Source organism: Varroa destructor, unplaced genomic scaffold, assembly GCF_002443255.2.
Source record: "Varroa destructor unplaced genomic scaffold, Vdes_3.0 BEIS01000003.1, whole genome shotgun sequence".
In the NCBI taxonomy this organism is placed as follows: Eukaryota; Metazoa; Arthropoda; class Arachnida; order Mesostigmata; family Varroidae; genus Varroa; species Varroa destructor.
Window position 1 is genome coordinate 15,476,436 of NW_019211456.1, and position 23,054 is coordinate 15,499,489.

At 39.8% G+C, this 23,054-nt stretch overlaps 1 protein-coding gene and 1 long non-coding RNA gene across 2 annotated transcripts in view; one reads left to right on the top strand and one right to left on the bottom strand.

Moving 5' to 3' along the window:
* Positions 1-23,054, bottom strand: part of LOC111247709 (calcitonin gene-related peptide type 1 receptor-like) — a 66,879-nt gene extending 43,825 nt beyond the window's left edge. The window contains exon 1 of the mRNA XM_022798966.2: positions 21,579-23,054. Coding sequence (XP_022654701.1) covers positions 21,579-22,365 — 787 coding nt within the window. The 5' untranslated portion in view covers positions 22,366-23,054. The remainder of the gene's footprint in view (positions 1-21,578) is intronic.
* Positions 547-21,487, top strand: LOC147756575 (uncharacterized). Its single transcript, XR_015323851.1, has 3 exons — positions 547-748; positions 20,439-21,001; positions 21,318-21,487. It is a non-coding gene; the product is annotated as an uncharacterized LOC147756575 (long non-coding RNA).

The window sequence follows — 23,054 nt, forward strand, 5'->3', positions numbered from 1 at the left end:
TATATATATATATATATCAAAGCGGAACTCCCTTCCCTCCATATGAACAGAAAACTAAAGAGAGTCCACAATATAATGCTGGGTCGTGTCCCGGCGTATACGAAAGTTAGCGACGATCGCATGCAATCTGTTTAGACCCACTCGATCCAAAGATGTTGAAATTAAACTACCGCTACCGAAAAATGGGGCTTTGCTAACTTATTATGCTGTGCCCAGACATCGTACGATATCTGTTTTCGAGCTTCTACCACGTTTCCAGGTACTACAGGTCAGATCACGTCGACGCTAAAGAACGCTTTTGTTTCAAAATCGAACTTTACGCGATCGAACTGCTTTGCAATGGATATGTAGATAATACAAAGTTACTACTTTTCTATTAGGTAAAAGCGCTAAGTGCGTTAATGCTTTTAGCGTGTGATAGTCATATATAGAATTCCATATACAATCGTTTCATTCTAAGATCATAGAAACGCGCTTGTAATAGCAAAACAATGTAACTCTATCTACAAGGGCTCATTTGGTTGTATTTCGAAATTGAAAATAGGCGCCAAAAGCCTACAGATGATATCGTGGATTATATGAAGCTCGTATCTCGATAGCAATGAAGCTTTAGCAGAACCATAAGCCAAGTTTGTTATGAATTCTGGGTAGTAAAAGATAATATGTTTATTGTCGTGCTTTCACACAATAGGGCACGCTTCAGGTTAGTCACAAGCGACAACAACAATATGTCGGAAGGATGAGCCAGGTAAGTATATATGAGGTTTTATTACTAAACCGGCAACGCAACAAAGTTCTTTTTTTTCGGCATTTTATTCTAGAGAACAAACTGCCAATTTCACAATATGCACTTTGGATAGCTTGCATTTCGGACGGTGTGAATTCTGCTATTTAGCCTGCTGGTTAGAGATATATAGGCATTGGAAGGTCCTCAAAAGAAGTACTAATGGAAAGATATATGGAAATCTTAAACAATCACAGCTCAGGAGTCAACTTTTCTGCTTATGTGCGGGAACGTGTTCTTCTCGACCGAAATAAATTGACTGACAACTTTACAGCGTCGCATCTATTGAGCGCAAACTTACCTTACGAATTGAACAGCCCGTTATCTAAGCCAAACGACGTAGGATCTTTTGAACCTGGGTTATGTTATTGTTTTCCCAGTAAACGAAACAAGGACGAAACAGGAAGCGTCTGTCAAGACGCTTCCTGAGAGCGTTTTCGTAGCGCGCATGGTGACTCGTCTAGAAAGACATTGTATCAGCTGGTGAACTTGTTCTATTGTAGACACAAATTGAATTTCGTAGCTTTTTCGTTTTCCTTTTTTTTTTTTTAAGACACAGTGTTTGTTGTACAGAATAAGGCAACAATTGCTGCCGCGTGGGTTCTCGAATCTTTTTTTGATTAGCGATCAGTCAGCTGGACTAATTTAGCTTGTACTAATTATACTCGTTTTCGTCTTATAACATAAATAAAATTGATAGTTGTTTGAACGATCGTTTATTTAAATACGGTATAATAGTATAAGTACATGTTAATAGCTAAAACAGAATCTGATATAAAGTACTAACCGTTTTATCGATTAGCTTACGTAAAACAGAAAAAGTAGAGGTGGACAATCCTAGATGCATCTAGTTTCCGTCATATCAGAACTGACTGATATTGCTTCTAGGCGGGTAAGCGATATATGCCATTTTGTATGCGTTAAGCAATGGTCATCTACGGGTTAATTTCGTCCTTAATGAAGAATATACTGAAATGTACGTAGCCTAACATGTTATGCGTCCTAGACACGAAATATCTTTTAATGAAATGGTTTTTGTCTGTCGTTAAGGAAAAAGTTTCCGGCTAGCAATACTTCATTTTTGATTTTTGCTGTGATTTGACTTAAGTGTGAGACGATTGAAGCAGGACTACATTATAGCTGGAGATTACCATGAAAATTACTCTATTATCGAACAGATCTGTCGAAAAAAATAAAACTTTTAAAGCACTAAGAGTACGTTCATGCTTTTCTTTCTGGCGGACTAACGATTCCGCAAAAAGATCCTCTTAAGTAATATATGGTTTATATCCTGAGTTAAATAAACCAATATAAACGTCCAGTGGGGCTCCAGCGTTAGTCTATGTACAATAGCAAAACCCAATCAGCGACATCATGGTATTAAATAACTATTAGTTTTTTCTGTTCTCTGTTTTTATGTATACGTTTCTTTTCTAGTGGCTTGGGCGTTTCTACTATAGTGTAAACAGGTCCTCAGAATTGACTTTTTACTGTACCATCAAAGACTACCTTCACTGAAAACTCTAGCGGGGTGCGCCTATCTAAGATTTCCCTAATAGATCTATGAGAACCACATGGGAGACCATTTATAAATACTCACATTTGAACCCGTAATGGCTATACATCTGTGGTCTCTATGGCAACTATTAGTAATTATTACGGGATCAGTGTGTGTAAATGTGATATGTAAACGATCAAATCTAGCTTTGAAACCAGTTTTGCACTTAACCGATCTAAACTGGCCATGGTAAAGATCGCATTTGTTCGCTCGTCCTAAGCGTCCATAATAGCGACTTTTGAAATAACATTACTACGACCGCTACGATGAACTCAGCGGACGCTGTTGAACGTTGTGCTTTTTACGCTCGAAAGAACCAGCTCATTCTTGTTCCCGTAACAAGTTCTGTTTACTGACGGCGTGTCAAGAGCTCCTAGCGGTTTTGGTAGCGATCGTGTGTACTCCATGATGACAATACCCTGTACTTCCTACTTTCGTTTGACTTCCAAAGCGTTTTCTACCACTGTTGCCATCATTATATTACAAGCCCTTACAACGACGTACCACAGACCTACAATAACGACAGCAAAAAATTCTACAAGTTTGGCCTTCTTGGCCCATCAGTGGCACATTAAATCCTTTCTCCCGATTCCTTTTCAAAATTCCTACTGCCAACGAATGCACAGCCGTTGAAGAGTTGTTTGGCTGACTTAAATAAAGGGTCCTATTTCGAATGTCACCTACATTGCACGCCTTCGAGCGTTCCAATTACCGTATACTGCGCCATCGTCTGTCTCTCCCGGGTAGGATAGCTGGAACAGAGGCTATATGTCGATTTTTGGCGTTTAGTTTAATTTGAGTTTCCCAATTCATTAACGAAACTCACTTCAAAAGCTGCTTAACGATAGGACAGCCAGAGAAGTGGCAGTTTTACCCTGTAGTCTCTATTCACACATACCTCGAAAATTAACGGTGATTCCCAACACCCATAATGAGTTTGCTAGGCAGAACGTGCCGGACCTATTGGATTAGAATAGAACGCTGCTGTAATCGTGGGATATAGTAAACAAATGTTTTGAGTCTTACGTCCGATCAGTCATTGCGTCAGATGTCTGGCCTTTGGCGCGAAGTGGAATGTGTAGAATATCTTATATGTCTTCGATAGGCGAATTCGTCACCGTGGAAAGATTAAGATGACTCATGGCATGTATTAACGTAATGCCATGCATTTGAAAAATGTTATTCATTTGTTTTACGCCCGGTACCTAATAGCAATCTTATCTCGTCGTCTGCTCAGCCTAGCGCTGATGAGCCACTAAGAGGTTCGGGTAACCACCTATCCTGTTAAAATGATCCAAAATGTTGTTCTCTAATGAAAAACATTTTGGATCATTTTTATAAATATTTAGAAAAAAATTATAGATAAGCTATCGATATTTGTAGGCTAACTGTAGGCCCCTTGCACAGATTATCATGTTAGGTTAACTTAGTTTGTCTTGCATCCTTGTCAACTAATAACGAAATTAAATCCTCACACGAGTGTTTGCGAAACCTCACTTCAGTACCAGCATTAAACTTTTATTACGTGACAAGAAGAAAACACTACGTTTATACAGTCATCAGGGTCTGCGATCGCTTTTTGGCGAGATCGTATAGAGTTTTACCTCGCATTAATTGATACAACGTATAATACGACCATTTAGAATAATTGTGGCAAAGCTCTGAAAGGAGTTGGATCAGTGTCGTCAAGGGAAAATGGCTTTTTAAGCGATTGAACTTCAACGGAGTATTCAGCCCACTAATTAGCCTAGTTAATCAAATCACGGGCGTCTTCACATTACCACGCCCCTCCCTACTGTTGGAAGTATGCCCAAAATGAATGAAACGTTTCGTGTTTCCGACTGAGGTTTAAATAGGTCACATGGTTAGGCAGAATTCAACGAAGCAACACTCTTTGCTATTCAAATATATTTTTGAAAAAATAAGCCGAGTTTTTACGTTCAGTTATAAATTAGAAACATGCAAAAGAAATTTGCAGACGGATACCGATTGTCTATGTATGGGGTCGTCAGAAAAATATTGACCGCGCTCCATTCAAAATGGGAGCAAATATATTTTAGACCTTCAAATGATGTTACTAAACTAAATGTGCGCCATTTTGAAGAATGACCCCCTAAAATTTTCTGGTAGTACTATCGTCCCACTGCTGTAGAATTTCTGCGGTTTTAGGGACTGGGGAAATTGTTACAAATTATTTTTGCATCTCTCTATTGAAACTAAACTAGTGCCATCGAAGGAACCCTGCAGAGACGGAAACAGATGATAGTGTAAAGTCCGGACTATACAGGGTATGCGTTCAAATCTCCCATTTAAATTTTTTCATTTTCTGCTGGATATATCAGAAGGATGTATCTGGTCGGGTATTGTTATGGTGCGAGAGGACATTTTTCTGTGTTTAACAGTTCCGATCAGTTCGTAAACAGCAGAAATCTGAATCAACCGTTTAGCGAGGTGGAAACGACTTATATTCCGTCATTCCTTCCCAGTCACGCAAACACATAGCTTCACCTCTTATGGCCTCAGTCTAGGTTCTGCCACAGATTTTAGAGCATATTTTTCTATTTGCACATTATCGCGTTTTGTGATCCACCGTTTTTCGTCCGTAGTCAATCGCTTTAGAAATGGCTCGATTTCCTTACGTTCGTGTAGAGTTTTGCAGATGAAAATACGATCGAGACAATTATCCTGCGTCAATTCGTGTGGCATCCAGAGATCGAACTTTTTTTTTGTAGATAACGTTCCTCAAATGGCTTAAAACTGTTCGGCAGTAGATGTTTAGTTCTTCAGCGATATCATAGCTACACATGCCTCAACTTCCGCAATAATTTCGTCAACTTCCATAATTTGTCGACCACGACAAAGATCTTTCACAACGAAACTATTTACGAAACGATAGGATCATCTTTGGGACATTCCGTACGATAATGCATCTTGACCAGGAACAACGTGAATGTTTGTGGGCCTGGGCAGCATTTTCGCCCCATACTAGTCCCTTGCGGCCGAGCCTCCCCCTTCGCTTCCTTGCTTCAGCGTCGGCGACCACGTACACCGCGATTTGGCGCCTCTACCAGTATTAACGGTTGTAAAATAAATAACTTGCCTCTATCGGTTATTTGGCTCGTAACATCCTTAGTGAGTTCATCGCTCCCTGCCAATTTTAAACGACTAGGTCGTCGGTCGGAAACAGATACAATATCGGTTAGCGCCTAGAGCTCTTATTCCCTAACCATATTTAAGTTAATAGCTATTCACTGTTTACTTGGTCGTTACAACATACATAACTTGGAAATTTGAACTAGTCCTAACATAAATACGACAGAGCATATTCCAACAGAACAGTTTTACTGTCGCAATACTGCGCGTAGATTCTATTAGGAGTGTTCTTTAAAAGCGTATTGGCTCCTGTTTCTGCATTGCCAGAGGGTGCATTACGCGATCCTATAATATTTTACGCTACACAAACTGTCACTGCCCATGAACATTTACAAAAACTCAACTCTGGCTCGAAGGTAAAACACAGGCACGTTCAAGCTAGGATGGAACTCTTTTTCAGATTTGCACTTGGATATAATTTTTGCTAAAACGAACTTCTATTTGTGACTAACGATAAGTTGGTCCAAAACTTATGTTTGACTGACAAAAATATGTCATCGCATTACATGTGCAGTTAATACGGTTTTTTTCGAAAAATTAGCGGCACAATCGCGCAAAGGCTATGGTCGATCTCTTGAGATTTTAAACTGGTCGAAGCACTGTGTTTCTAGCTTAGAATGCGTTCTCGAGGAAAAATTAAATATTTTTAAAGCAAAAGATTCGTTTATATTCTGCTGTTATCCAACTCGACTCGGAATAACTTATAACGGCTGCAGCATTAGCACTAGCAACCGTACACAATATAACGTATATTATTATACTAGACGGCGACTACGAAACAGCACACCGATAACAACGCTTCTGCAAAACTTTAGCATGTTATGTGCATTATTTATATTTAGTTAATTTTCGTATTGTCGTATCATCTCTGATTTGCAAAAATAAGGATAATTGCTGACTATGGTGGAAAAAGTTCAAGATGAACACCTGAAACATAATCAAAAGTCAGAAATAATGATCTATTTCTCTACTACGTTCTACTTCGATAATAAAAAGATGAAGAATCCTAATGCCGGCAACTCTCTAACTTGATATCTCTCAAACATCTCCGGTGTTGCTTTGAAATCGATTCCCGTTATGATGCGCTTGACTTGGCCCAGTTCCTCTTCAACCGAAGCCGGCTTTTTCGACCGAATCTCCATTATCTATGCCGCGTCTGCAATTATCGTGATCACGGTCGGCAGCTGGTTGCTGTATAAAACGGCGAAAAGATATTTGTTTTCGGCATACTCGTATTGAGTTTCTGAAGAATAAAGAATGCAAGTGCTATCCTATTACTGTATTAAAAGATATGCAACATAATATATCATCGCAACGCAAAAATTGGACGCAGATTCATTTAGAAACAAAATGCCTGTAAATCAACCATAGAAATGCAGTCGTAATTCTATCTAGTTGGTTTATAGAAACGCATTTACAGGTAAATGAATAGAATTGGCACGCTGTCACCAGCTATGGCAAAATATTCCAAAGAATATCCTTCGTTTTATCTGAATCTAGAAGAATTCTTTGCGTTTTTGAGATGTGAGAACATTATATTTTACAGCATGGACCCAGTGACTGCAGTGGACGATTTAGCAGTTTTACTTGATCTGAAGTATATTGCTTAACATGAAAGTAGATTGAACCAGGCTATTTTCATCTGTGCTGTTTTCACAGTACGCTTTTCGATGAAGCCATTAGCCGCTGATATTTGTACGTTAACTATTACTTCTTGCGTATATTAATGTCCTTACTTGACTGCGTCTGCTAGTTCGGTCGTTCACGGAACCGCTACAATTTCTGCATACTTTAAATGCGCACAAGCTCAAGTTGAATCGCATTTCGGATTCATCAACCAGCCATCGTCCTTATAGCTCCTTTCCAATACTAACTAGGGCGTGCGTTTCGACGGGACCTTTTTTGCTTACTCTGTGTCGATCGACACACTGTAGACTTGATCTTACTGTTCTTTTTTTTAAAACAAATGTACTGTTTGAGGCGCCTATCATGCTGAATCCTATGAAAATTTGCCTCTTCAAAATGCTGACTCACCGTGCCTCGGTTGACGATGTAACTTGACCAGCTGGGCCCGCGCTTTTTTGAAATTATTGTTTCCTTAGAAAATAGGTAAATTGCAAACAGTAAAAAAACAAGAAAAAAAAAAAGCTGTAAACGGACATTTCTAAAAGAGCAATGGAAACTCAAACGGGAGCTTTATCAATAATTGCGATTAGTGAAGCAACCATAGCTGTACATTCTAAGTGAATTTGTTGCTGCCTTCACGGATGTACTAATTGAAACAGCAGAATCATAACGTAACGACAACGATTCGTGTGTTTTATTGAATACGTCGACACACGGATTTTGCCGTGCACACTTATGTACGTGGATGGTTCGTGCAGCCTCTATTTTCAATTTGAAAATATAGTTCGAGCATATTTTTTCTTTTGAGACTTAGCCAAGACGCGCGTTATTTTGTAACCCTTGATTGGGACAGGAACGTATATTGTTGTTTAACGCTTCCTGATCGTTCGCTGTCAACACAGAGCTGCGCCCAGCTTCTTCAACGTACAGTTAATAGGTTAACAAAAAAAATAAGTTTTGAACTAGATTGCTGTGACCATATAGGAGTGGTACCTTACTATGCTAAATGCGAGCTTATATAAACACCTCTTGATTGCGGAAAATTTTTTACTCCGTTTCCTATTGTTGCTTGTGGCTCTATGCTGTATAGTCAAGTGGTTAGTAGAACTCATCAAGGTGAAGATCATGTTCTTCACTTCAACTCGCGGATCATTATGAACTGAATAGTACATGCCGTTAGTTTCCAAACTGTCAAACGTATATAGCTATTTATATAGGGATATATATATAACTACCATATTACGACATCATTGTATCTTGATATATTAATATAATCCTTAAATTAGATCAATGGTATCAATATGTCTAACCCTGCAACAAAAACTCGCTTGGTGAATCATGTATGAAGTGCCGACAGAGCAATGTTACACACTGTCTCACTGTTCATTTTTTTTGCTATCCATTGTTCGAAGCTTTCAACCTAATTGGAGAATCATGTTGCTTACACAGTTAATCAAACGATTCTGAACAAAGCGGCAACGCCATACGCCCGTATGTACCTGCGTATGTACCGATGGATCCATAGAAGCCGAATAGATAGCCAGTAAACATGTTGCTGTATACTACTAGTACGACGCTACGTTGCCGAATCCACGACATTCTAACTTAATTTTTCAGAGTATTTTCTACATTCATCTTTACTTTTCTGGTCCTTGTGTCATGCATGTTACCAGCCAGGCCTCGCATTTTCCACATAAGGTGAAGACAGGGCGGGACCGAGGGTATAAATCAGTTTTTAGTTTTGAATGTGGCCCATGTATTCAACTGTTGTAGCATGTATACGCATTTTTTCTATCCTCTGTCGCACATCCTTCTTTGACACGTCATGATTTTTGCGTGGACCCGTTTTAAAATCAAGTCGATCGAACTCGCGTCGCTCCTTCCACTAACTATTCCTCTGCCCCGGCCTAGGCCATGTAGGCGACCTTTAAAAATGCACTTCGAGACCGTAGCGCGATTTCGAACATATATACGAAACACAGGTGTGCACACACTATTCACGTCCATGGGTTGCGTCTCCTTTGTTATGCTCTTTACTCGTAGTTCTCGTCTGCCATTATGACTACTGTCTACTCGAAGGTGAAACGCTTGTCGAAGTTTTCAATGCCACCACCCAATGGTCACCTCTTTTTTGCCCGCAGTTTTGCCTACTAGTTATGCCCTTGGGACTGGGCAGCCACCGCATTTGTATTCTCACGTTGCGTACTGTGTATGGTGGACGGTAAGCATGGGCGGCACATTAGGGTTGATATCCGAAGTTAGAAATTCTACCGCAGCACAGCCCGTCTCTACGGACTTTGCCGGCCTGCACTTCTTGTTTCAACCAGAAACGAGACGGTAAAATCTCTCATCTACGATGGGTGTAGTCATTTATGTCAATCAGCCAATTGACTGGACCTTCGAAGTGACACGACGCAATCGCAGAATATGTAAATTTCACACTCTATAAACTAACTCACACCGCGTCTTAAATTGGGGGTTGCATTAGCGTATCAATGCACATTCTTCATATGTGATAAAGTCATATCGCGTACGTTACATGTTATCTTGATTTTTGCACGATATATATATCACATTTTTATACTTAGGTATATTTCTCAAATCTGAAATAGATTCATGGTCTTGATTTTAGCTTAACAGCGTGTGAAGGCACCCACTAAATCGTTACGTTATTCGTTTACTGGGTTTACTGTTTAGTATTGCCGACCTTGAGCATATTATATCCGGAAAAAGTATATTTCTTTGAAAGCATATTCCAAGCTATAAGGTTTTAAAACGCATGGATCCCCTATATTTTAACGTATTCTGCTGTGTTCGGCTGTCGGGTCGTAATGTTGGCATTGGCTCGTATATTGGTTTCACTTCAATGTTGCCTGATTTATTCGACCTGTAGTATGGCCGTTCCTTCGAATCTTCAGTTGCTTTCGGTATCTATGGTGTGTTCTCATGGGTATCCTAAATCTTATGTCTCGACTTTTCTATTAAAGTACATTCCATTCCTTCTTGCCTAGTCGGCAAGCCTCCTTATTCACCGTCGCGCGATGCCGGCACCGTAAAAAATAAATGACAATCTGAGTTACAGCCAATATCAGGGTGTTCTCCTCGACAACACGCTTAGCAGTTGTACTCTCGCTTGAGCGATCCGGCGACAAACGGCAAGCACGCATACCTGTCGTGTACCGCCTACATAATACCTGTCGCCTAACGTATTTACCGTTTTATAAATCAGACTTTGTCCCATACAGTGACCTACCGCCAAGTACAATGGCCATTGGTGAATTTTGACGTACGAACAAAAAAGATGAGACCATTATGCGTTGGTTAAAAAAAAGTTACACACATTATAGGAAGCTAACGCGTATTATTTTATTTTATGCCCAATTTAATCTAGTACAAGAAGAAGAAATTGTAAGTAGTTGCGAGAAATTAACTTGTCAATGATCTTGTAGAATGTTTTCGCTGAAAATTCAGGCATGGACTTATCGCTGGACTCATAATAATATTATTAAGACATTAAGATCTACGAATCCATTCTAGCACGTTAAGTCCGTGGGCAATAGTGAATACCTAGACATTGTTTATCTATAATTATATAATAAAATCTACGGCATTACGGAATCGATGCTCGCAATATTCGAGAAAATCGCTTGCTCTCTTTGTTCAGTCATACAGTTCGCTAATAGTAAACTTCTGCCTCGAAACTAACGACCTTGGAACTGTCCTGAACGTAAATACCTTTCAAAAAAGTAACTACATGCTCAAGAGTTGCCCATAGAGATTATGCAAATGGCAGAAGCATCACACCCGGCTAAAGGATCTCATCGGTTTTGAATTTGGCGCCACAGGCCATTACTGTAGGGACACCTCATTCAAAATGTACTAAAAGCGCTATAGTAAAATCGTATGAATAAACGTCCATTCATCTTGTTGTTCTATAGGGTTAAATCACGTCAGAGCTTGTGGAGTGGTTTCGAAATGTTTTTATCACCCTAAAGAAAACCTGTGTCGAGCGGTAGCATATAGTGTTTGAAGAGCAGACAAAAACGCCTTTTCGAGCAGAAAAATTGTACTGCGACAGTAAAAAACGCCGAAATATATACACATATGGAGTGTTTCTAGACGTAGAAAGAAGCCCTACATGCAATAGCAATCAAATCGGGTAATCCGCTTTCCTGGATTGACGAGCTCGACACGTACTAGCTGTTCCGCTAAAAATCACTAGAGGGCACGTTTATCTCTTCTCCTGTAGCAGGAAGCGCGCTATTAATTAAGAGCTTCGACAAAGATTAGGCCGCTTGTGCAAACCTAACCTCAATACGTAATTGTGCTGCTAGCCTTGACGAGTTTTTTTTTTTATAAATTTTTATAAATGATATCACGTCCCACAGTGGCTTGTAGCAGTTTGTCGGAGCAAAGGGCACAACGAATCAGTCCAACGCGACGAGTGCGTGTGCTTGTCCCATTACTCAAGTATAGAACCGAACCTTCCGATAACCTATGGGGAAAGGTAGCTCAGACAGGTCTCCGGGGTAAAGGTAGTCGTGTTCCAATCATCGCTGGAGCTACTAGTGGTTAGTTATCATTTTTTTGTGCTGATTATCATCGGACAAGCGTGCACCACCGGTACCAATCGGAGACACTTTCGCATAGTAGGAGATATCATGTATATCGTCGCCACGAGAACTTTTCTAAGAAGCCTATTTGCGTGGCTTTGACAGGAGCAATATTCAATTTGTCGTGCGGCAATACAGAGTCGCCAAAGCAACGAGGGAAAGGTCCATACGGCTGGACTTTGGCGGATATTCCAAGACTGGCTCAGTATTTACTGTTTTTTAGAGCAGTCAAGATAGGAAGAGTGAAGATAATATTGGCGCGGGATATATTGCAACGTCCTCAATTGCGAGATATCAAAGGAAAATTGGCAGATTCCAATAATATTCCATAAAATTGAGAAAAATTAGGATAGGAATTTTTCTATAGATAAAGCTTGTATTCATATGAATTTAGGGTGCATTCTCACACATTTGTTTCAGTAGTGAGGAGTATTTCAGGTAAAGGAGATAATATGTTTAAAGCGAATGAATGATCGTAGTGCTTGTTGGTTAGACATAAAGCAAGAATCAAATTATGTATGGTATTTTACGGATTATATTGATGTAAGACGAAATTCGAATATTTCTAACAGTTGGTGGTGCGTAGCATTTGCATTCTAAAGAAATGAAAAACAGACTTTAAGCTGCTGAGGTAAGGTTGAAGTGTACTGTTATTGCTCGCATAACATTTATTCTAATAAGTCGGAAGTATTAAAAGTTTTTTTTTATTTCATCTTCTAATTCTTTTGTATCATCATATGCATACCTAAATATATCGATAAAGACGGTTCAGTATTATAATAAAAATAAATTCACCTTTTTCGTGGAAGACCATAGCCAGCAAATTTGCACCTGTGAGTGTAATCTATATAGCTGGTGATGATTATATACTTTTATATTCTATATATATATTATAGTAGACTCGCCTCTACATTGCAGTCGGTGACAAATTTTTTTTAGAAAAATCACCACTCACAACAGGTGTCTCTTGATGATAGTTATCCCACACAAAGACCTCTGGTTTTTTTTGCGAGCTGATTTTCTTTTTAATTAATTTGGTGGCATGCTTCCAGAATTGCACCAGATTTGCGAGACTTGCAAGTTCGTTGAAACCAGGCCAATATTTTACGAACACAGTTGGATGGTGCATGGCGACAAATTTTAGCACCGGATAAGCACGTTTCGCAGGCGTCTAGGAGTGCCTCTTCGGCTTGATAGATCCAAATTCAATGAAGTTTTGTTCTTTTTTAAAATACAGTGAAGCTTGTAAAGTAGTAGCTTTCGTTACTTCAAAATGTCCTCGTAAACCAATAAAGTTCTTGATTTGGGCGAGCCGAAGTGGGGTCTCGTAGATGCAAAAGCCTTGTAAATGTCCAAAGAGCCTCGTGCAAATTTACAAATTGCCGTCATGTCAATCAAAACGAAATAATTAAGAAAGTCCAAGTCGTGTGTTCAATTGAGCCTTTGTAATGGCCGTGTTGCCTTAAGAAGACCTCATGCAAGCATTTGAGACTATACGGATGCATATAAACATCCTACACCGATGCCCAGCATCTAGTTATTGCTACACATTTTTAACAACGCTTGTAACATTTGATTACTGTTGAAGTCAAATGAACGATAAACTTGTTGCAGTTCAGGGGTGTATCGTATTTTCATTACTCTCCGGCATTCAATTGTGTGACGACCGCAGATGTTTTACCACAGTTTGCCGCCATTGCATTTGTCCCTCACATACGCATTCGTCTGCATAAATAGCGCACCCGAAATTTTGCTCAGTTCATCCGTCCAAAACAAACACACGTCTTCATACTCATACAACTTAGAGACTCAGGGTTGTCTTGCCTGGGAAGGCATTTTGACATCTCTTCGCTTTCAAAGTAATTTTAGACCCCAGAACGCCGCGATTACTTCACGTACCAACATCCACTCGGAATGCAGCTCTTTGTTTTCAATGGTATCTGTGCGTCAGAAATCTCCATAGTATTCTTAAATCCGAATTTCCTGAAGCTGTCACCTCGAATCGATCTAGCCTTATGCAAATTGAAGCATGTTCCCATTCATTCAGAACGAAAACTTTAGCATAAAGGGGCCGGCAGAGCAGTGTTTTGTATGACTGCGCTCGTTTCGACATTGTGCAAGATATAACTGCAAACTTGCTCTAGAACCGCTCCGGAACCATTGAGGGGTGTTTTTGCTTTGGCAGCTTTAACACTCTACTTTGGAAACTACGTCAAGGTAAATGTCAAATTTTGCATGGTATTATTATCGTGCTAAGTATAATTCTTCTAACAAATAAAACGGGTGTTTGATAGAAAACAATGTAGTTGTGATGAACATTGATAAATAATAGGGCACATTGACCATGTGTGTCTACATGTTACAGGACTCTATGTTATTTACTATTAAAGAACGCATTAGATCAGGTATCATCAGTACAGTCATAATAGCTTATGCCCAATTAGTCACTTACTAATCCGCGTAAGTTACACTTTAAAACTCCTACTCCGACTTCCACTGCGCATACACATACGCCATTTCGGCACACCGTCATTTTTAAATACCCAGTATTATTTGACCAAAGTACCATGCTTGTGCATAACCCATAAGTGATTTCTTTAGGATAAGTCCATAAATGGCAAGCGGTTATGGCGGACATGCAACCCCTTCAGTTGGCAAAAATATAACTATTGTGTATGTTTGTGTGCAAGGTAACTGCTTGCAAACTAACGCCTGTTGCTATAAAACGAGCTTTTTCTTTGCGCTCGTGCATCACTGAACGCTTGATGAGGTCGAAAAAGTTATTTAAGGTTTGCCCCTTCGTGTAAACAACTCATCACAGAGAAGTAATACGGGATCTGCACAACAATTATACTGCACTTCTTGGCCAATGGAACTGTTTAATGTTAGATATAGGTCACGTTCGATAAGGGAAAATATATCATCAGTGTATCGCAGAACTCGTTCATGGACACCAGTGCGTGCGCTAAATTCTCGTTCTATGCGTTTTGCTTTGTAAATGTATTTAGAAATATAAAGGTAATGAGGATCTCATACTTCTTCAAACGTCGGAAATAGCTTTGATGCATATCCGCATTGCATAATAGAGTTGGCAAATTTTTTTTATTGTTAATGCTACATATTTGCCATACGATGTTTGGAGACGCGTTATTTAAACACAAATACGGCCTTTTTCAGGCAGTCAGCCAATCTCTAAGTTAGGATCTCGGTAGCTAATTACGATCGTCAACCTCATAAAGTACTCGTTTTTAAGTTCTAACCGTTTTTGAAGACGCTATAACAACAAGAGGGACGTTTAACAGGAATAAAAGTCAGACGGGTAGGCCGTGTTAAGAAGGTAAACCTTGATCATTTTAGCACTGGAAATATAAAAGTACTGGAATGCTTACTACAGGTAAACACGTCATTGAAAGCCAACAAGATTTTCAAAACGGATACACGGTTTTTACCTTTTTTTTCAAGAACGGCCCGCTATTCGCAGAGATGATGAAAGTTCACGTTGCAAATATAGTATCTTTTCCTGGGGCAGCTACAATTTTTGGTGTTTTTTTTCGCTAGAATACATTACGAAGTGTTCCACAAATCGGTTAAGTATATGCGTCGATCGCTGTCAACTACATTTTACGTGATTTTTCCTTGCTGTACGATGCAGTCTCTCAAAAGATGAATCTTCAAGAATGCTTAAAATTTCTGGCGTTACGAACAAACACATCGCACAGCCTTGATGACACTCGTGAGCGCACTTCCCCGTAAAAACCAAGCCTTTCTGCTATAGAAAAGTACCTGATTAGCATAGATTTTCAGAACGTGGGAAGAGAATTGTTTATTTGTACAAAGTCTACCTATCTTAAATGTCAAAAATTGGTATAATTTTTATTCGAATCGTACACTTATATCCAAGATAAAATGATTACTTTTTCACTGTAAAACTAACTGTGTGTTTACAAGCGCTTACCATCGGGGCAGGTACATATTAAATGTGTTTAAAAAAAACTAAGTCATGCGCATACAAGCTTGCGCCTACGGTCGTATGAGTCACGCGCTTCTTTACCATCTTCTCAACCTTTGCCGTAATAGCCTTTAGAGGATCTTACGTTTTTAGCACTCACATAGTATTTGAGTCGATCGTAAAACGAGGTTCTGGAGTGCGCTGTCAATGAGACCTTTAGTTTGCCATGATAAGTAGAGTGAAATTCAACATATTGCTAAATTAAATGAGGAGTTAAAACGGCTAATGTGTACTTATATAAAAGCGACAGGCAATAAGTTTAGCTCGATGGAGTCGATTTTGATCGAAAATGTAGAGGAAATTCGTTTGTGATAATTTGAGGTACTCTTGAAAGGCAAAAAAGCCATGTCGTTCTCGTAGCCAATGTTACTTCATAATAAATACTAAATAAATAATAAATATTCATAATAAATAAATATATACTAAATAAACTTTCATACAGTAACTCGTTATTTTTTCTATTAGTAAAATGGTACGCTGTGCGTCCGAGTAAAAGGGAATGGCTTCGCTTCAATGTGAGCCAGTATGCATAGTTTTGCCTGCGTAAGACCCATAACCTCTGGATCCTCTATTCAGAACTTTCGATTTTTCCAGCAGCACTTTTGCGACTTTTGTGGTTATATACAATGGAACTTTTACACCTTTACTTGCTTAATAAATGGACACTCGCGGATAAGACGGCGGAGTTGCAGTGTTTTTGCCAAAGGGACAAGTTTCGGATAGATCAGAAAAACTGGAAGTCTTCGCTGCTAGCAGCGGATCGAAAAAGGAAGAAGCATAAAGGGGCAAACAGTGGAGCCAACTGGGGTAAGGAGCTAAAAATGACGTTGTAGCTAGAATGAAAGAGCATTGGTGAGCCGATTAGAAAGAAGAGAAAGAAGAAAGAACGGTTTATTTGGCGTCGATCTTTAAACTGACACGCGCGCCCAAAACGCAGGATTTCCCTCTTTTTTTCTGATATGAGTCCCGCGCACTACTAGCAGCAATCTTCTGTGTCCGATCAGAGTCACCGTAAGTAGAGTGGAGCAATTCGAGTTCACGTCAGTGCACTCTGCTGTATACAGGAATCGAGACCTGATTCTCCATCAATATGCCCCATGAGTTCCTGTGAATGGCAATTTTTGACAAGCGACCTGCAAATTTAATCTAATTTGCTAGAAATAGGCAAGACTTGCAGTACACAGATAGATAGTAGATACTAAACATACGGAAGAACGATCAAACGGTGAGGTATTGGCTGGACCTGTACCGATGTAGACCGATAAGTAAAGTTTAATGTCAAACGTTGCTTGTAAAAAAATTTCAGATTGTTAACCCATATTTAACTGTAGGTCTTCTGGACTTAGCTTCGCATCTTCACAGAACAAAATCGTTTTACAAATACTAATGATGAAGCAGAAGTCACATTAAGCAATAAGAGTTTTGTATATCTTTATATACGTATAGAAACAAGTCTTAATAATTTGTACATATTATTTGAGTCGAAATGTTATGAGTATTATATGATAGAAGGCTGCCGCAATTTTCCTCTGTCAAAAAGCTGTCTAACAGATTTTCTCTAAACCACGAGAAATAGAACCGGCAAGTGAGGTTGAGTCACTGAGCTTTACCACTGCACTGCTCAGTCTGCTTGAGGCAGGCCAAAACACTATGAAAGACATTAGGACACATAATCGCCATAACCCGCTAGCCTAGAATGTCTGCACACAACAGATTAATTTCCTTAAATCCAGAAGCCTGAAAACCGAACGCAAGGGACAATTCAGATAAACTAGAGACAAAATACTTTATAACACACTAGGGCATATACACAAATTGGTTGTTTCATAACCACAAACGCTCCAGGATAAGCGAAGAATGTTTTCCTATTTGATGATATAGAGTGACCCGCTACGTCATGTAGCTGCCAGACTAACATGTGGACACTTGAGGACTGTAGTTGTTTGTCTTGTCAAGTGGCTGGACATCTCAATCGATAGTGAAAGTTCAATGAGAAATGTACAATGAACCTCAAAATGGCAAACACCTTATTTATTGGACAACAGTATTGTAACTGTGTTACCCTATTGCTTGATATTGAACAATTATTAGCAATAATTCTATTTTTCGCAATGACGATTATGAAAACTTGGGGAGAGCATACGATAACGGACACATTATTTTTTTTTTCTAATATCGGCATCGTTATACAATTAACTGGCAGAAAATGCACAGTCCAACTGAGTTCTTACAACTGGAATTGCTCTGATACTCCGTCGTGTAACACGATACAATTCTTTTTTCTTCCTCTACGTTCCGTATATCTTCCTGAACAACATACGCTTTGCGTATCGGATCTTAGATAAATATCTGCGTCGTAGTGTCACGGTGCAATTGCTTGAGATGTGCTACTTCTAAGGCCAACAATCTAAAGCGTAGTATTTGAATCGCCTGCAAAATAAAAGCATTTTTATTCTAGACTTAAGCCTTAATAGCGATTGCGGTACCGTGCTTTCCAGCTAGCCACAAGGGGCGGAAGATTAAACATTGGATGGCTACCAGTAAACGGGATCTGTCGGTGGCTGGACGGTGCTGACAAGGTGTCTATTACATCTAAACCGTATTTACTTACTGTACATGAATATGAATTAGGTTTGACCCAAAAAAGGCAACTAGTACCTACTATCTAGCTGACGACCGAACATTATAGAAAAAAATATAATCTAAATTTCTTAATGAAAATACGTTACACAATGCACCAGATGGTCAAGTTATCTCTGACGAGGCAGACGAAGGGGAAAAACTCGACGAAGGTGAATCGCGAATGACGTATGGCTCTCGTGGGAGACGTTAGCTGATTTACCTAGAGCGCATGACAACATGTGACCGTCGACAGCCTAATGGAGGTGCGGACTTTAAAGGATCAAGAGCCAATGGACAGCCCGAAACTGTCGTTCCTGAACGAACATAACTGCCAAGAAGGGCTAGAGGAAAAATCTACCCTTGCTAAGTCAATTAAAAGGTCAACGCTTAAAAAGGTTCCAACTTTCGTTACGGCATATAAAAGACGTGTGCAGAACAAGAATAAAACAGTGTCACGCTTCAGTGAAGGAACTCGAAAATAACATTCATTGGTCGGCCTAGAGTCCGAAGTCACATACCCCTGTCAAGTGCACGCAGTACGTTACCAAACTGCTTTTGATCTATCGTACATTCAATATAAATTTCAGCTTACGAAACGCTGCCGCCTTATAGACTCTGTGAGTTCGTTTTCGTTCAACGCACGGCGTAACTGGTTGTAAAGGCGTCAAAAAGGTGCTAGTTAGCATGCTTAGTTAGTATGCATTAGCATAAAGCATAGTTGAATTTTCCATCAGACTTCGTTTATTTCGTCACGTCCTTAATGTCTATAGAATTGTCAAATGTATAGCGTGAGTATAAAGAACCACTTGAAAATACCGTGTCATATGGGCTATGATGGCTCAAAACATAACAAAACCGTTACTAACGGCTTGGAACAGTAATCAGTATCATATAGATAATTACGTTGCACACCATAAGCTGTTTTTACGCTAAGGGTTTTAGCCCGTGCGTGCGTGCGTGCATGCGCACGTCCCGGCAGTACTCTACAATACTCTAATGATTCTAGCTATGTTATATTGTTGAAGCTAATGATAATGTCATCGAAGGCGTCATTTTTTAGTGCAATCTTCAGAAACGTCCCGTGGACTCTTGAGTAGCGATTAAAATAGTGCTCTGCTTGTCGTGAAGATAACGCAATGGAAAGTTGTATCTAGAGAACGTACAGAACTACCAGAATCGATAAGATTTTTCACTGTTGTAACTGAATAGTTGTGTATTTCGTTTTTTTTTTTCTGATTTGGATCTCACTGGACTTAGAGGCGTTAAAAAGACCTTGCTCTAAATCTGGCCTGACTCATACTCAGAGCAGAAATAGTATTTCTGCTCAATTCTGTGCTTTCTTTTCAGTATCGTTGACATGCCGTTTGCATACATCAACCAATACGTATCCTGCAGTTTAATTTCATGTGTAGGCATATAGATCGGGTGCCATTGTGTGTGCGCCTTCGTTTGGCGTTTCCAGTAAACCTATGTGCAGCGGGACATTATACATGTTTAGGTGATGATGAGCCCAACTTCCTGATACAAGGTTTGGCGTTAGGAATCGATTTAGTAGAATTTATGTTTTGTCGATCCTACCATGTTTCGCCTTTCATGCTGTATTGCTACAAAGCGCTCGCGCTAATCAATACAAATTTACATAATATATAATAAAAGCTAGTCTATAGTCAGAATGACCATTCTCGTATTCGAGGTGGTTCCAGTAGTAACAATACGAAGATGGAATGCGTGAGCTAGGTTTGATGCAGACCTACGTAATAAACGTTAACCTCGTCTGTGCTCCGTATCTCCCCCATTGCAATCAATAGTCGAGCATGTATTTAGAGTTGAGTATGTATATAGGCTTGTGAAGTCGTTACAGGGGACTCTACTAATAAAAGTTAATCGGGAAGGTATTGCCACTTGTGATTCTGCACGTGTTCAAGCAGTCTGCGACCCACGGCTGTGAAAAAATGAGACGAGAACTTATAGTTGAGATTATTCCAGCAGAAACCGTTGGACAGATTATAGGTCCGGCATTTAAGAATAGAACTCAGACACTATAAATGTATTGTTTTTTCTTCTGTCTTCCAGGTGATAAGTACTGCGAATCTGTTATCCGAATTTTGTACTGGTTAACAGTCAACCTCCACTTCGATCCATAATGCCATTTACTCTGATTGGCGGCCCAGCTATGGCTCTGGCCATGTAATAAGCGGTCCATTCGACTAAAGACGTCTGCTTTCTGAGAGATATGTTTATCAAGCGAGATTATTTAAGCAAGAACTGTGCACAGCTTTTGTGAAGCTATGAAGTTTTGATTAGTTTGAAGGGCATTATTAACGAAAGTTTACTGGCTAAGTTACAAACTCAATGCTTTTGACTAGTTGAAACAGTCCTATAAGTAAAATTAACTCTCGCCGAATACCACAGAAAGTGATTTCCTTGACCTACACAGTGAAGATCACGGATTTAAAGAATAACACTGATTTTTAGGTCCACTTTTTTGTTGTTTTAAGTTTTAAGCGCACTGTTTAACGCAACTCCGACGAATACGACGGGCCACCTATTAGCAGCTACCTGTCCATGGATCAAATATGACGAGCGGGGGTGCACAAAACTCGTTTCTGCAAACACGACTGAATCACGTTTATCGTGTAAGTTTCTATAAAGATATGGCATAGTTGATGCACACCATGGCAAACAAAGAGGTTGGCTACGATCAACACCAACACTGTCATCGTACCTTTCGACAGCATTCGAATTATAACCGGTGCTATGAACTTTTCTAACCCGTAAAACTTAGCCCGGAAGCCGCTAGTACTTACAAAATTTCTAAATCATATTAGTTTTTGGGAAACAAATCGTCATCCTACATATAAAGGATAGCTGCGCTGTTTTACTGCGCATGTGCAGATGCTACAGTATATATATAAAAACCGATATATACAATATACGCCTGTTCCTTTTCAGGGAGTCAAAAGTGAACGCCGTTGCAGATTAGAAGTCTCAGCATCAATTATTCCGCTGTTTCTTTTTAACTCTTCAAAATGTATGAAAGGGTTTGTTGGTCAGTAATATTAACTATAACAATTACATGGAAGATGGATCTTTCAAGATTTATCATCAACGAATCTTGAGGAGAGAAGCATGCATTTCTAGACTAACTATTATATATACGAGATAGCTATCTTCTGAAAATTAGGACCAACACCCGCTTTCCATGACACTTACCGGTATTTGGGTCAATATTCCTATGGTGTAGACACTCTTCCTCGCTCAGAAATACAAACAGCTCATCATATATAAGTCGAGTCTGCGTCGCCAGGGCAGCAACAGTTCGGCTTACGTTGGCCGCCAGCGTACTTAAATTACCATTTAAGCCAGAGGTGACACCTGTCTCTTCTATAAAGATCGGAGGTACCGCATCGCTGAACACCGTGGATGAGGCCGCAGCAGCGGCATTTCCCGCCACCGTAAGTAGACTGGACGATGAATCGGTAACGGCCGAGCTTAATGACCGTAAGCTTTTTATGGACGTGGCTAGCGTTTTTGTAGGGTTATTGACTAGACCTGCTACAGTAACTGCAGTTGAGGAATTTGTAGAAAAAGTATCACTAGCTGGACTTACTTCCCATATTGTTCTTCTGTTTCGCGGAATCGTTGTCGACGTTATTGATGCCATCGACACGAGGCGCGATGTTATGGAGCGAACAGTTACTGAACTAGTTGTTGCCGCCATATTACTGGTGGCAGGATTAACTCGAAGCGCCGTCAGTGCACTTGTTTCGCCGTTAATATCAAGCGCTGGGTCAATACCTGCCGATAGCGATAGTGTCATCGGAGCTGGAGTCATTGACTTCATTGCTGATGGCAAACCCGAGACAACTGCTGACAAAACTGTCGACGAAGCTGGTGATACGAAGCCGTCTGTTCCCGCCGGCTCTCTACTTTCTGCTGCCGATGATAAAGCCGGTGACGTAACGTATGTCCCGTTGTTCAAGTCGACAGATGTATCCATTGTGGTAGAAGATAATTCAAAGACGTTCACCTGTTTTATCTTACTAATTATGCATAGAGGTATATGTCTTTATTTGCATGTATTATTCAGTAGACGACAGCGTGTCGCATTCAAGTCTGCTTTTTCCACGAACAATCCTGAACTTTTACTACGAAATTTTTCATGAACTTTCTAGTTCACTGGTCGTTGATTCACACAGTAACTTAGACTCTATGTAGGCTACGAATGGAAATTAATTCTGTTGCTACTAACTTTTAGCCGAGCCGGCACGCAGCGCTGATCACAGTCTTCGTTTGGAACGAGTGTTCCGACAGAAGCTTGTCATCTCTGTCAGTTCGCAGTGAAGAGGCAGAAGAAAACCGAAATAATTGAAAACCTAATCTAGCTGTCTATGCTTCAATAATTGTGATCATTACTAGCAGCTCCATAGCTACGAACAGTCCATTTAAATTTCTCGTTCTTCGTAGTACATACGTGATTGGTTTGTTTGAAGTCAAAACACACAACTTAGACTCAAGTTACTAGTGTACTCGATATCTGCTGATATTAGCATGCAATCAAAACGTGCTCTTCGTGCTTGTGACCCTGCCTTGGTGATCAGAAACTTTCCTGGTTGAGTTGTGAAACATTGGACGACGTGTATCCCTCAAAAAGTATATCTATAGCTAACTCAATTGGGTGGAGAGGGA